Source organism: Apostichopus japonicus, chromosome 10 (genome assembly GCF_037975245.1).
Source record: "Apostichopus japonicus isolate 1M-3 chromosome 10, ASM3797524v1, whole genome shotgun sequence".
Lineage (NCBI taxonomy): Eukaryota > Metazoa > Echinodermata > Holothuroidea > Aspidochirotida > Stichopodidae > Apostichopus > Apostichopus japonicus.
In genome coordinates, this window is record NC_092570.1 from 4,931,283 (window position 1) to 4,945,511 (window position 14,229).

General features: G+C 40.0%; 1 protein-coding gene across 1 annotated transcript; it reads right to left on the reverse strand.

Annotated features, from left to right (window-relative positions):
* Positions 1-299: 299 nt before the first annotated feature.
* LOC139975181 (development-specific protein LVN1.2-like) lies at positions 300-11,506 on the reverse strand. Its single transcript, XM_071982866.1, has 6 exons — positions 10,808-11,506; positions 7,555-7,715; positions 6,028-6,106; positions 5,077-5,259; positions 3,949-4,046; positions 300-2,949 (listed from the first exon to the last, which is right to left on the reverse strand). The coding sequence occupies exons 1-6, from the start codon at positions 10,908-10,910 to the stop codon at positions 2,878-2,880; spliced, it is 696 nt and encodes a 231-aa protein (XP_071838967.1). The 5' UTR covers positions 10,911-11,506; the 3' UTR covers positions 300-2,877.
* Between the last annotated feature and the right edge of the window lie 2,723 nt (positions 11,507-14,229).

A 14,229-nucleotide genomic window follows, 5' to 3' on the forward strand; every position in this document is an offset into this window, starting at 1 on the left:
ATAGCAGAACAGCCCGGGAGGCAAGGATTGTAACTGCTACCTACACTCTTACCGATATAGCAGAGCAGTTACGAAAATTATGGTCGTGAGCTAAGCGCTCTCATTTCCCCCACTGTATCATTTTTTTACACAAAATGATGCGTTAATTCGTTTTTTGTGTCCACAAAACTTTCAACGAGGGTGGGGATAGGGTGGGGGAGGGGCTTCCCTCTCCCTTTTTGGAGGGCTGGATCCATCCTGTATTGACTCGTTGAGGACAAAGAAAAGAGAAAAAGAATGAACAATTCATTAAAATAAAATCCAGTGCAGCTTTTGGCATTGTTTTCGTCTGCCTTACTTTATTTGCTAGGCCGTAATATTTATAATATAAAAAAAGAAGTTTCATTCTGACATCAAATTACCATAAAAGAACAAAATAATAATATTTGTAAGTCACAAGCCTCTAAAACTACACCCGTTGGTAATCGATGCTGAAAGGATAATAGGTATTACAGTCAAAGAGTAATTACATACAAGCCAGAGATATGAACACGATTAACTCTCTGAAAGCATCATATTTGTTGCTCAAATTATACATTTTATCAATTTATATATATATATATATATCTAAATTTATGTATTCCAACAGAATATTTCTATGAGCAGAGCAGAAAGAGAATAAATCTCGGAAATTTGGCTCTCTGAAGTTTGAGAGCAATCCAGTTTTGAAATCGATAGGAAGTATTCAATTCCATGCTCTGGAGGAGTCATTTCAATTCACATTGGGGTAAGACTTCATGTTTCCAGCATGTAAAATTACATTGTCCAACTATCATGGCTAATCAGGGGAAGTACTGGGCTCTGAAAAGTCGGGATGGAGGTTGGTGGTGGGAGGGGCGTCGGGGTGTCAGTTGGTAACTTGGCTCCAATATTTTTTCACAACAATGGTTTTCATGCAGTTGTGGTGAAACTCCCCTTCCTCCTCACCCTATTCTTGAACCTGTGTGCCAGGTTCCATGAAGTATCCAGTAAACCATGGCTGTCCAACCTTTTGCAGAGGAGGGCCGCATGGAATGATTATGATGAAGGAGGGGCCGCATGAACCCTACGCTCGATTTTTGCCCGAAGCCCAAGGCAACAAGATATGAGCACTGCGCGCGGAGCGCACTGATTTATTTTCCTTCCTGATAAAACATGAATAAAGTCCAGCCGCCCCCCCCTCCCCTCCGCTGAGAGTGTGTCACACAAACTGGCCTGTATGCAGTTTTTTGGACCCAGAAGGTTCGAATGATTGATTATATAGCTTAAAATTGTTATTAATAAATCTGCTCACTAACATTTCGCACCGTAGAGCATTTCTGGCGGGCCGGACGCAACCATGCGGCGGGCCGGACTGTGGCCCGCGGGCCGTAGGTTGGACAACCCTGCAGTAAACCAACCCACTAATTCCTTCTCTTCTGGTTTTGTTAATTCCAATCTACATATAAAAACCTTCAGTGAATCACAACTTTGATAGATGAACTCAAAATTTGGTATCTTACCATGATACTATAAGAAACAAAAGGATTTCAGACTGAATCTAAAGCAACCTTACACTTCCTCAGGTAGAACAGATTTACTCCCCTCGCCCCTCCTCGGCCCGCCTCTACTCTCAAAAGTAATCGATAATGGTAAACAATGTAACAGTTGTGTGTTGCAAACTGGCTTGCATAAGGTTTCAACACATTAGTACACAAGTTACACTATAAGTAATTTCATAATACTTCACAATACAGACACTTTAACAAATTAAAAAAATAATAATAATAGTTTGTAGAAATTCTCCTTTATGGATTTCCTCAACCAGAAAGCAATCCTTGCAATAACAACTCCAACTACTCAGACGTGACTACAGCCAGTGGAAAATTGCATATAAAACCGATTAACATGTTAACTACACCAATCAAATGCCATTGCAAAGAATAACTTGTTTGAACATTTCCTGAGATGATTTCTTTCTTGCTTTTTAGCAGGTTTCCTGACGACAAAGTTTACTTCCCTAAAATGGATTGAGAACAAGAGAAATATAATAAAAATAAAAATAAAAACTACATAAGAAGGTGACTCTATTTCCTTTGTGAACAAGGGCGTAGGAACCGGGGGGGCTGGGGGGGTGCCAGCCCCCCGGTGAAAAATGTGGAGGGGCGGAAGTATCATTCCGCCCCCCCCCCGCTTCGCAAGTCAGAAAACCCCTTTTTCATTTCCAAATGAGAAAAAAAATCTCATTTGGAGCACCAAATTGCATCTAAGGCCAGGTGAAAATACAAAATTAAGTTTACAAAATGGAGTGGGTGTTGAAGTGTGTCATATTGCACCAAATTGCATCTGAGGCCATCTGGAAATGCAAAAAATTCCAAAGGGGAGGGGGACGACCCCTCCCCTTAGACCCCTCCCCCAGGCCGGCCATCAGTCTTCAGCCCCCCCACTCAAAAGTACCTTCCTACGCCACTGTTTGTGAATATTAATTGACTACTACCCAATGATCATTTATCAACTTTCGGCGATGACTTAATCTAACAAACATGGCAGATGACATAGAAAAGCTTTCTTTGGCTTAAATACACAGATCATTCTATGGAAATACCAAAGAAATACAAAAAAAAAACTAATATTAAATCATCTATGCAGACTACAATTTTAAAATACAACTATGTTGAGGACTTTTACTATAATCAACCAACCTATACGTCAAACTTGCTTACCCCCAAAAAAGCGCAGAAACAAACAGCTCTTTCATTACGAGAAGTTATCCCTCTCTGAAGAATACAATTTGATATTAGGCAAGTAATCTTATATATTCAATTAATGTTATGCAAATTCATCTGTTGTTCAACAACGATGCCTCCTCCACTGGATGCTTTAAAAAATGGTTTTCCGAAGCATATTCAAAGATCCTTGCACAAATTCTGGTACCGTAGAAGAGTCTCCCAACTGTAATACAGAAAAGAAACGAGTAGCTTAGTGTAAGTCTGCCCCAAACCATTGCACACATCCCCCTCGCCCCAACCCTGTATTAGTCTGCAGGCGTGAATCCAGGGGGGGTGGGGTTGCATTGGGGGGTGGGTGCAAACACTCTTTCCAACCCCACACAAACACTTCTAAAGTAGTTAGAACAACATTTCTTGCAGACCTACTGAAAAATTACTAACCTTAAATATGCCTCAAAATGCAACATTTCATGTCAAAAATGTACTTACCAGTTGGTTTCAATAACCTCAGAGCCATGCTCCTCATATTTACAATAATGTAGCCCAAACCTCCCCCCCCTCCTCCACCCACCTTAGTATACAAATTTGTTAAAAATACTGTGAAGAATCAAGTAGGCCAAAAGGTCATTATTAATTTGTAAAATGCTCTTTGGATTTGAAACAAAACAGGACATTATGTTGTTATTTCGCACCTTTGGATAGAGAATACACACTTTCAAGTGACGTATTCCCAGGGGTGGACTGGGTCTTAAACCAGCCCGGGTATTTTTCACCTAGACCGGCCCATTAATATATTGATATGTAACTTACAAAGTGATTGCCGTCCTGGGGAGGGGTTTAAGGGGAGGGGTGTCCCCCTCCTCATTGAGATTTTTCTTTCTTTTTGAAGTTAAGGAATGCCTAGATGCAAAATGGTGCTATATTTCTCAATTTTGTAGATTACATGGTCCTTTAAAATAGACCCAATAATAATTTTCCAGAAGCAACACTTGATTAAACTGAGAAAAAAAAATGTATGTTTAGACTGAATTATACTTAGTTTTTCAAGCATTTAAAAATATATTTCTACACAGCCCATCTGTATTCTATTAACTACTGTGAAAATTGGCTGTAATTTTCACCAGGCTCCCCAGCCCATCGGCCCACTGGTCCACCGGGCATTGCCCAAATGCCTGTGTGGCCAGTCCGCCACTGCGTATTCCCTTTTTAAACCAGAACTCACCTTCTCCTGTGTGCAAGAGCTTGGAAGATCAAACCATTTCCCTGGATCTGGAATACCACTTGTGTAATTGAGGTGGCCTCCACTGAAAAGCATTGGGACTGCATTTTTTGAAAGGAGAAGAGGACAAAATAGCACATTTAATCGGAACTCAATTCAATATGAAACATAGTTAAAATGACCATCTAAGGAAGTTACTTGCCATATCAACCTAAAAATTGGAATCACCAAGGCAACGGTTTAGTTAACTTGTTTTCTAGCATTGACAGTTGCCAGGGAGTACTTTATCCAGTATCAAGTCGTAGAATGCTACCCAAAATGGTCAAAATGTTTTACCAGTGCAAAAGATTCATAGCAGTTTTCTTTACACAGGAACAATAATAGTTTATAAGAGAGAGAGACAAAATAAAAATCAGAACCTGTAAAGACGGCTACACAAAATTTGAACTATAAGCTTATTCCCAGGCTGCCCTTGCAGAATTGAACAAAGGGACAGAGTTGTTCACCATAGGAGAGAGTACCGACGAGAAATCGACTTGACAAGCGTTTTCAGGCTTCAACTATGCTGCTGACCCTTGACCTTCACAAAATGTAGTAAAAATGCACACAAACTTTGCCCAAGGTCCAGTTGTAGGGAACCTCAGCTGACCGTTGCCCAACACCAAGCACAAAAGTGCTCTTTCATTCATAACAGGAAAGCTAGTAAGCTACACTATCAAGCATGACATTCCTCTGCTAGACAGTATTCCTGTTTTGACCCCTACTGACCTTTGATCCCCACCAAAAGCAATGGTGCCCTAACACTCGTCTACAGGAATGCCCTACATAAAAAAATGACAACATCTACCAGCAGAAGACAAATTAAAATGTTCATTCTCTTTATCAATAATGGAGGAAAAAATCTTCTATGGAGGAAAAAAAATTGTCACATAAACAATTATTTGAAACCATGTTTATTCCTACCTTTTCCAGAATATATACATTTAGGTCTTGGGTTTTGCAGAGATGATGAAAAATGTAGAATGCAAGTTAACTCTTACAGAACATCAGAAACAGCACCGCATATTCACTCTCCCTCTTCCCTATATTATTACTGTTGCGACCCTTGGCAGTTATTATTCGAAATCTTACCGGGGCCTTGCTCTGATTTCTGTCTGCCCATCAGACTGACACCGAGGGGAACACATGTAACGTTTGATACGGACAGGTATCCATGTCCATCTATGAGACCCACATCAGAAGCGGCCAGAGACCAACTCTGAATAGTCAATTCATTCTTTCCTTGGGTGGAATATCCTATGAACGTGGCAGAACCTGAAAGTAGAATCCAGATGGCAGAAACATTTAATAAACAACCTGACCACATGATATTCATTCAAATACAACTTTGGTATGTAATTAAGTAACAACATGTAACGGAATGTAACCAAATTTTTAAGACCCTTTCTTCTCTGAAGTTAAGCTATTGCAACTTCCTGTTCATGACCACAATGCAACTGGCAAGTGAATTGATTGACACAATTTTACAATTACAATCCCAGTTTTTTGCAAATTTGGACGGGGGTTCGGGGAGGGACGGGCCATCAAAAAGTGTAAAATTCAACTGAAAAAGATCTATCCAAGTTTGTTACTAACTTGACCAGACCTTTAGACTAAGTTTGATACAACCAAGACATTGATCCTTGAATAGCTCGTTTAATACCGATTCCCTTTGCATCTTAAACTTCCATCGCTATTAGGGCAGCTCTTCGCATTGTGGTTAATATCCTCGTGAGCAAAAGTACACACCAAGAAATTTTCAATAGTTTGGACTATTTTACCGTCAATAGTTGAAAGTGAAACCTAACTGGTCTTGCTAAGGCGATATCGTTGTTATCGGATGGTCACGTTGAGCAGTTTTCAAAGAATATCAAGATTGATCAAAATGCATCAAATATGCTTCACCCTTCGTTCGGATGATCAAATTTTAACATGTACTTGAAAAGTATTCATGTAGCAAACCGATGACAATGAAGGATAAATGAGATAAAGACAAGCTGTACAGAGTAATTGAATACACCGTTGCTTAGCATATTTACTTACTTGGGATGCAAGGAGATGGTTCTGGTCTATCTAGAGGAGCCACAGTGCAGACATCATTGACAATAGTGTACTGCTTTTTCTAAAAAATTCAAAAGAATGGTTCATTCATGAAACATTGTCATTCATCATCACCTTAAATTGTTTTCTTGATTTGTATACCAAACGGTCAAATTTCTTTCCCCTGCTGGTTTTCCAGGTGGCACTGAACTAAACTTAAAGGCATTGAAGACTCGCCCCAAACCGAGTGCCCCGCTTTGAAAAAGTTAACTTACCGTTGCTTGCAAGTGAAGTTTTCTTCTTGTCGCTACCAAATGCAGACAGTAATGAAACGTGATACCTTGTTATCTTTTATCTAGACCTGAGATGTCCATCGCTGCTATGTACACTGTGTTGTGGGTATTGACCGTAGCTGTAAATGTTGACTGTACACTAGTGTCTTATTACCGAGGGTAGCAAGCTGTGTGTGTATTTTCTGGGATCGATGGTGGTGTCTTACATTTCTGTTACACCTCATTCGAAACTAGGTCAGTTTACTGGCATGAGACGTTTCTTTGTGCGCGAGTCTTCACACCCTTTAAGGTGTGGTAGCTGGTTACTCAGTTGTATGCAAGGTACTGTGGCATCTGAGAGTCACCCCAGCAAAGACATATTTATATTGGGGATCCCTACAGACGTTAGGGGTCTAGAGCTCACTGAGTCACTACAAACTACAGTACTAATAGTCTCTAACTTGTACGCTCTTTTTCAAATGTCTGACATGGGAAAATCTCTCTACATAACTGATACCTCAGATATAGAAAATATTAAGCTCTTCCATATATGCCCGACTGAGAATTGAACTTCATCTGATAAAAAACACAAACAAGACTTGAAAATGAGGACAGCATTATGAGGACAGCTTTGTGGATGATCACCATTATCTTTATAGGGTCCTTAATGGGGACTTGAGTGTCCCTCCTGATCCTTTTTTTCTACTTAACTACTACTTAACCTTACAAGAAGGCTAGCTATGGAGTTGTTAATAATAACAACAGTGCACTTCCAAATATAAGGAAATGTCCCCCTGTATTCCATTTCGACTAAAATTCTTGAAGTGATGCATTTCATAAGTACTGTCTAAAATCTGACACTGCACGACTCAACTTGACTTGAATTTGTGGATAGTCAGAGAGTGGGCATGTGCTTAATATTACCAAGATTTTACCACTTTGTTAATCGGCTTAGAGTCAGCTGACAGTGTGCGGCATTTTCATAACTCAAACTGTCAAAGTATTAACAAATGTGACCAATAATGAGGTCATTTTGCATGTGACCTACAGTAAATGAGCACTGGTCATTAACACGAAAACAAATTTGTTGTGTGTGTGTGAATCAGTCGTTATGAATGCGGGAGACAGTTGTACGACCGCACATCTCCGGGACAATAGACGACGATGCGAGGTACTCGAGTCTAGTATCGTTCAGTCTGGGCAGTGAGATGCTGGCATTAATGTCAGGTACAGATCTACAAAACAAAATACTGCTCACCTGTTTCCAGAGCTGGATGAACTGCACGGCAAAACTTACGTTCCCAACAACCGTGATATAACCTGCACCGCCCACTCGCTGGCCGGTAAAATCCACAGCCATGTCGTAGTAGAGCTGTAAACCAACAGCTGTCCCATTCTGCACACGCCCAACGGATCCACCTGGGTACCAAGTTATGATAAAAGAGTTCATGGAAAATTCATGACTTCAAATGACTTTTGAAAGGTTTGGATCTAAAACCGAAACTTTGCGCATGTGTAAAGTCGATACAACAATCGGGTGAATGAGTTCACAGAACTGTTACCTGCAGCCTCCCATCATCAGGGCAAAGTGTTTAATGATATCTGGCCATCAGAGACTACTAAATTTCTGTTCAGATTGCATTTTAGTAAACTGTACAATGATATGTAATTGGTATAACCTTCCTTCAGCGTGTGTGTTCACCAAACTACCAATCTCTCCTATAGTACACAGATTGGTCATTTACTGTTTTGCAACCTTTTTTGGTGGAAGCAGTATAGGTCATGATGTCCTGTGTAAATCACCCTTGATATTATTTAAGCCAAGCCAAGGTCTAAGGATTTATTCAGGATCAATGCAGGGGGGTCTTGGTTTATAATATTTGAATGGCCATTTAGCATTTACACATTGTTTCCAGCTGACAAATATGTTTTAATGCTAAAATACATCAAGAGAAATGACAGAACAATACTATCAACATAGCTATAAAACTTCTTTTTAACTATATACTATGGAATGAGGATGGAGAGTGAGAAACAACATTCAGTCTTGCATGAGTTTTTCTTTCCCAGTAAACATGGGCCCTCCCTATCCAAAGAGGTATCCTTTCTCTGTGCATCAGTATAGTCGGGGCCACTGGCTCAGCACGGTCCGAGCCCGTAGGAGTTACGCTACTGGCTCCAACAATATTGGTCATTCTCACACGTTGTATTCCATATAAAAACTGTGGACAGTTCAAAATGCAAACCTGCCAAGTAATCCTTTTTTAAGGGATGCATCGGATCCAAATTTTTGGATCCGGCCGGAACCGGATTTTGCCGGATAGTACATGAAATCCGGCCGGATAAAATCCGGCCGGAACCGGATTTTTTTCATTACACAAAAGAAAATCATTAATAAGAAGTAGAAGTATGAAACAAGGAGCAAATCTTAGGTGAGGTATATGCATATTATAAAGAAGGTGAAATTAAGACACCATTTATGAGATTAAATATGACTTGAAGTGGTGTTATCTACATTCTTTAATAAAATAACTACAATATAATTGTTGACAAGCTTGATACATTATAATACTGCATACTACCTATGAAGTTTGTTTTAAAACAGGAAGCTACATTTCACAAATCTCATACTTTATACTGAATAAAAAGATTATTTAAGTCTTTTATTATTCATTATTTGGTAACAAATTTTACACTGCAATATTATCTGTAAAAAAAAAAAAAACATTGTATCTTTCCAGAAGTGGAAGAAACTTCTTATCTATCTTTTATCTATCCTTTAAAATGGAATTGAATGTTCATTAGAACACTTAATGATTTAGGTTTATCATGAACTTTAAGGAACTTTCAGGGTGACAAGAGATATCTCTTTCTGTGAGAAAATTAGGTACTGTTTTATCTGTGACTGGCACCCCATTTGGTGGTAACTCTTCTAGTCCATTGCTTCATCTATTTATAAAAGTGCCAAGATTACAATTTGCATATTTCCATGACCACAGACAATGAGTAACAATTGACAGCTTTCTAGACAGGAAATGGACTGTAGTGGTCCACAAAAAGATCCATTGTTTTGACTTTTAAGGTCCTAATGCACATGTTTGTGAAAGAAATTCAGACGTATTTAACCATATAAGAGATTGTTTCACACATAAAAATTTAGAGAAAACATGAATTACAACAATAATGGGAAAGTAAAGATTCAATGGAACATTATTTTGACTGATAAGTATATGAATGGTCTATTTTAACTGCACAATATTAAATTGATGAAGGCTGCAAGAAATGATTTCACTGCAAACTGTATTTGTTGTATACTGTAGCTTCATATTATTACAGTAGTTGTATTATTTTGGTTGATCTTTAGAAACAGTGGGTCAGACCACTGAGAAAATTAAATTAAACATGTTTAACTTAATTTCAGGCGCGTAGCCAAGGGGGGGGGGCGAAGGGGGCAGCCGCCCCCCCTTGAGCATATTTTTAAAATTTTTTTTTAATGTTTTTATGATATCGCTAGTATTTTCAAAAGAGAAAATGCTAAGATGCAACTTACAAGGCCTGGGAAGTGCCATTTCCAGCGATCTGGGAGGCTTTTACAGCCAAAATTTTCTTGTACGCTTCGCGCCAATCATGGTGGCGCTACGCTTAGATAGTTTGCAATGCCGATTCTACAGTTTCGCCCCTCCCTTGGCAAATTCCTGGCTACGCGCCTGCTTAATTTTTCCTTACTTTGAATGTTTTTACTAATTTTTGGAAATAGTTTACACTGATTTAAGTTAATACCAACACCTTTATAAGAAATAATTCAGGCCAGATTTTGAAAATATCCGGCCGGAACCGGAACATTGCTCACTATCCGGCCGGATAGGCCGGCCGGACCGGATATCTGGTACATCCCTACCTTTTTTTAATAAAAAATGACATTAAAAACTAGGCCTGGATAGTAAGCCTAAATATTTGACTTGATCAAGTCTCCCATTGGTGGAATTATTTCCCAAATGACAGGAAAATTAAGATGGACGACACTAATATTTTTCCTGATCAACTTTTTTTCTCCTGAACAACCATTCAAACGTTATATCCACAATATTTCAGCAGATATGGATAAATGTTCTATGAGTGGCATTTCTTAGGTTTTCAGAAAATGTTCTCTCATGACCCTCAACTTGATAAATTATGATGTCATGATATGTCATGATAAATCATGATATGATATGATAAATTATGACACTATAAATTATGATATGAATGTATGATGTATGAAATCTTCACTCACACCAATCACTTCCAAAGTTTCATCTAAATCGAATGAAAACTGATGAGATGGCAGTCATTCAAACACGGTGGCAAAAAGTGAATGAATTATGGTAGCATCGCACGATCGCTGTAGCTCAGCTGAAACTGAACGATTGCAGATGAGCTAAAACTAGCCTTCGTCTAGCCTAGTTAATGTTAATAATACAGTTAGGCATAGGCCTAGGCAAGGGCTTAGATTACATCGCTCGCCATGTTACCTAGTGTGCATTCATATTGCTTGTCTTCCTGGCAACATCGTTGTTGGGAGCATCCGACAGCAACGAATATCAGAAGAGTACAAACTGTAGCAAATATCTTCATCTTTACTATATGGCGATCTAGGAATAGGAAGGCTGGCTGGTCGTGTCAACGATCTGTTTGGTAAATTTCAGCTCACAAGCTCTTTTATATAATTAGTATGCCGCTTTTATATTGCTTTGTCAATCAACAATTATTACGTTATGTTGGAGGTGTCAACTTCAACAAACCAAAGATCTCGTGACTTCTTAAAATAGACATGACGTACGGTATCAGATGATTGGAACAGGATTTTTTTACGAAAATGGACGAACCAATTGATCTCAATCTGGAGATGCAGATGTATCAATAGCTGCAGATCCAACGGTTTGTGAATGTCGCACGACCTGTTAACGAAAGTCTGGGAAAGTGCTTGCCCATGTCTGATCTCTTTTGTTCTCTTTCGTTCTTTTTCTTTCTCCGGAATACGCCTTCATGTTTAGCAACCTTTCGTGCTTCAAAATTACAATTTCGATACTGTGTTACTGCAAACTGGCTGTATTTAAAATACGTACGTAAACACCGTGCTAACTACCTATTAACTTGAATATCCACCACACTGACCAGCGTACAGTAAACCTTGGAGGTAAAAACACCTCCATGAGTAAACAAACGTACATCACCCGTGGCCATAGCTTGCAGCACGATACCGTTCACAGCCAGGTACAGTTACGATCAGGTGACCACTCAGAATGGTCATGTGAGTAATGGGTGACACGCAAAACCACTGAAATCAAAGCCCCCTATTTCTAAAAGTATACGAGCGCCCCCACATTTAACCCCCGCGAAAAGTCGTACCACTCAAAATATTGCGCTTCAGATTGAACAATGATTTCCCTGCCCAGCTGTGCATTGACTTTTTCAAAGGTGGTAAACGTTGGCCGTATCGGGAAAGCCCCGGTAGAAAATAGCGTGTGTGCGCTGCTTGGATGAGATATGCATGTGTGGAAAAGACTCACTGCATAGCTGTCGATCGCTGCTCGTATTCTCTATTGCAATAACCGGGCTCATATGCGGTTACAATTTTAGCTCTACCTATGCTTGCTTGAAGCATGGAGGTAAAAACAGTTTTTATCTCCATGCTTGAAGCAAGCCCGCGTTCGTGGGAACGGCGTAGAAGTGAACAGGTAATCGTAGAAATTAGTTTAGTGTGCATGTAATTGACTGATCTTACATGTTAAACTTGTAATGATTCCCGTAATCGTATCATCATGGAAGTATAACGATGTGAACTTTGACCAGATGATGACACCTGCAACAGACGCGGAGTGGCAACACATATCATATCCCCAGGGTGGGGAAGCAATCGATCCCCTTTGAGTACCCCGAAAAATCACATTTAACTAAAAGCAGGAAATAACGTTAAAGCCCTCTTTTCAGATTGCAGGAAGCTAAGCGACCCTTCTCAGTCTTCACCCTGAAAGCAAGTTCGCGTCTGCTACATAATACCCATTTCTTCACAGGCCAGGTCGATAACGCGGAAACGCGGAAACCGCGGAAACCGCGGAAATCGAGAAACCTGGTTCGATATCAACGGTTTCCGCGGTTTCCGCGTTATCGACCTTGCTATATAGCAAGGTCGAAAACGCGGAAACCGTGGAAACGAGAGGAATTTGTCAAGGGAGGGTGACAAAGTCTTTTGGGCGCATTTCAGCCTATATTCGCCAGGAAGGGGTGCGGGTTTAAAGCTTTCTCACTAAATGTAGGTCGAAAACGCGGAAATCGTACATACAATGGATGAGTTAGATTATTTTGTCAAGGGAGGGTGAAGAAGTTTTTTTGAGCGCATTTCACCCAGTATGCGCCAGGAGGGTGGGAAGGGCTTAGGTTTTTTTCTTACTAAATGCAGGTCGAAAACGCGGAAATGTTTTTTACACAATGAATTGCGAAACTAGAGGATTTGGTTATGGGAAGGGTCAATATGCGCCAGGGAGGTGATGGGGTTGTAGGCTTTTCCCCTAACTGCATGTCGAAAACGCGGAAATGTTTTTTTTTTTTTTTTTACAATGGCGAAACTAGATGATTTGTCAAGGGAAGGTGAAAAGTTTTTTAGGTGCATTTCAGCTGTAATCCGCCAAGAAGGGTGGGGGTAGAATATTTTATTTCACTAAATGCCGTTCGAAAACGCCGAATTGTTTTTTACAATTGCGAAACTATAGGATTTGTTCCAGGGAGGGTTAAGAGTTTTCGGCGCATTTCAGTCAATATGCGGAAGGAAGGTGAGGGTGTATAGGCTGTTTTTACTAAATGGAGGTCGAAAACGCGGAAATGTTTTTAACAAAGGCGGAACTAGAGGAGTTTGCTCAGGGAGGGAAAAGGAGTGTTTTTGGCTGGCGCATTTCAGCCAAAGTGCCAGGAAGGGGGTGAGGAGGGATGTTGAGGCTTTTTCACTAAATGCAGGTCGAAAACGAGGAAAACCTGTTTGCCGATATGTGCAAAGATGGAGTGGGGGTATGAGACTTTTATCAGTTAGTGTAGGTCGAAAACGCGGAAACGTATTTTTTTTCACAACATTTGGCGAAACTAGATAATTTTGTTAAGAGAGGGTGAAAAAGTGTTTTGGGCGCATTTTAGCCAATAGGCGCCAGGAAGGGGTGAGGTTGAGGTCTTTTCACTAAAGGCATGTCGTAAACGCGTTTTTTTTTTAACAATGACGGAAATTCTCTAAATGCATGCAGGAAAAGTAAAGAAATGTTTTGGGCGCATTTCGGCCAACATGCGCCAAGAAGGGTTTGGGTTTGAAGCTCTTTTTCACTAAATACAGGCAGAAAAAGATGAAAAAAAAAACAATTGTGTGCACGTTGTAATATTAAATGTATACATATATATATATATATAAATATATATATATATATATATATATATATATATATAAAAATGAAAATCGTAATGAGTTGGAATATCAAGAACAGTGAAAAAACTTTCAGCCTCCAACGGGATTCGAACCACGGGCCTTCCGCTCTGTACGCGGACACCCTAACCACTGGGCTATGGACGCTGATTGTATGTCCAGAGGTTCGAAACCGGTAAGGAAGGTCGCAATTCCACTGTAGGCGTTTGTCATTTTTTTTGGGGGACTGTTACCCCGCTTCCCCCTCCCCCTCTTGGGCCACCCTGTCGGTATATATAAAGTACGTGCGTATGTACAATGGCGGACTAGAGAATTTTCACAGCTAGGGGACGGCAAAGGAGCTTTTGATCGTTTATGAGAAGAATACATTTCCGCGTTTTCGACCGGGATTTAGTGAAATAAAATCTTCTACCCCAATCCCTCCTTGGCGAATTACAGCTGAAATGCACCTAAAACACTTTTTCACCCTCCCTTGACAAATCATCTAGTTTC

Coding starts and splice junctions, on each gene's coding strand:
- LOC139975181 (XM_071982866.1), bottom strand. CDS start 10,910: ATGAAGATATTTGCTACAGTTTGTACTCTTCTGATATTCGTTGCTGTC. Junction 6,107..7,554: donor TCATCCAGCTCTGGAAACAG/GTGAGCAGTATT, acceptor TGAATTTTTTAG/AAAAAGCAGTACACTATTGT. Junction 2,950..3,948: donor GCTCTTGCACACAGGAGAAG/GTGAGTTCTGGT, acceptor TCTGTATTACAG/TTGGGAGACTCTTCTACGGT.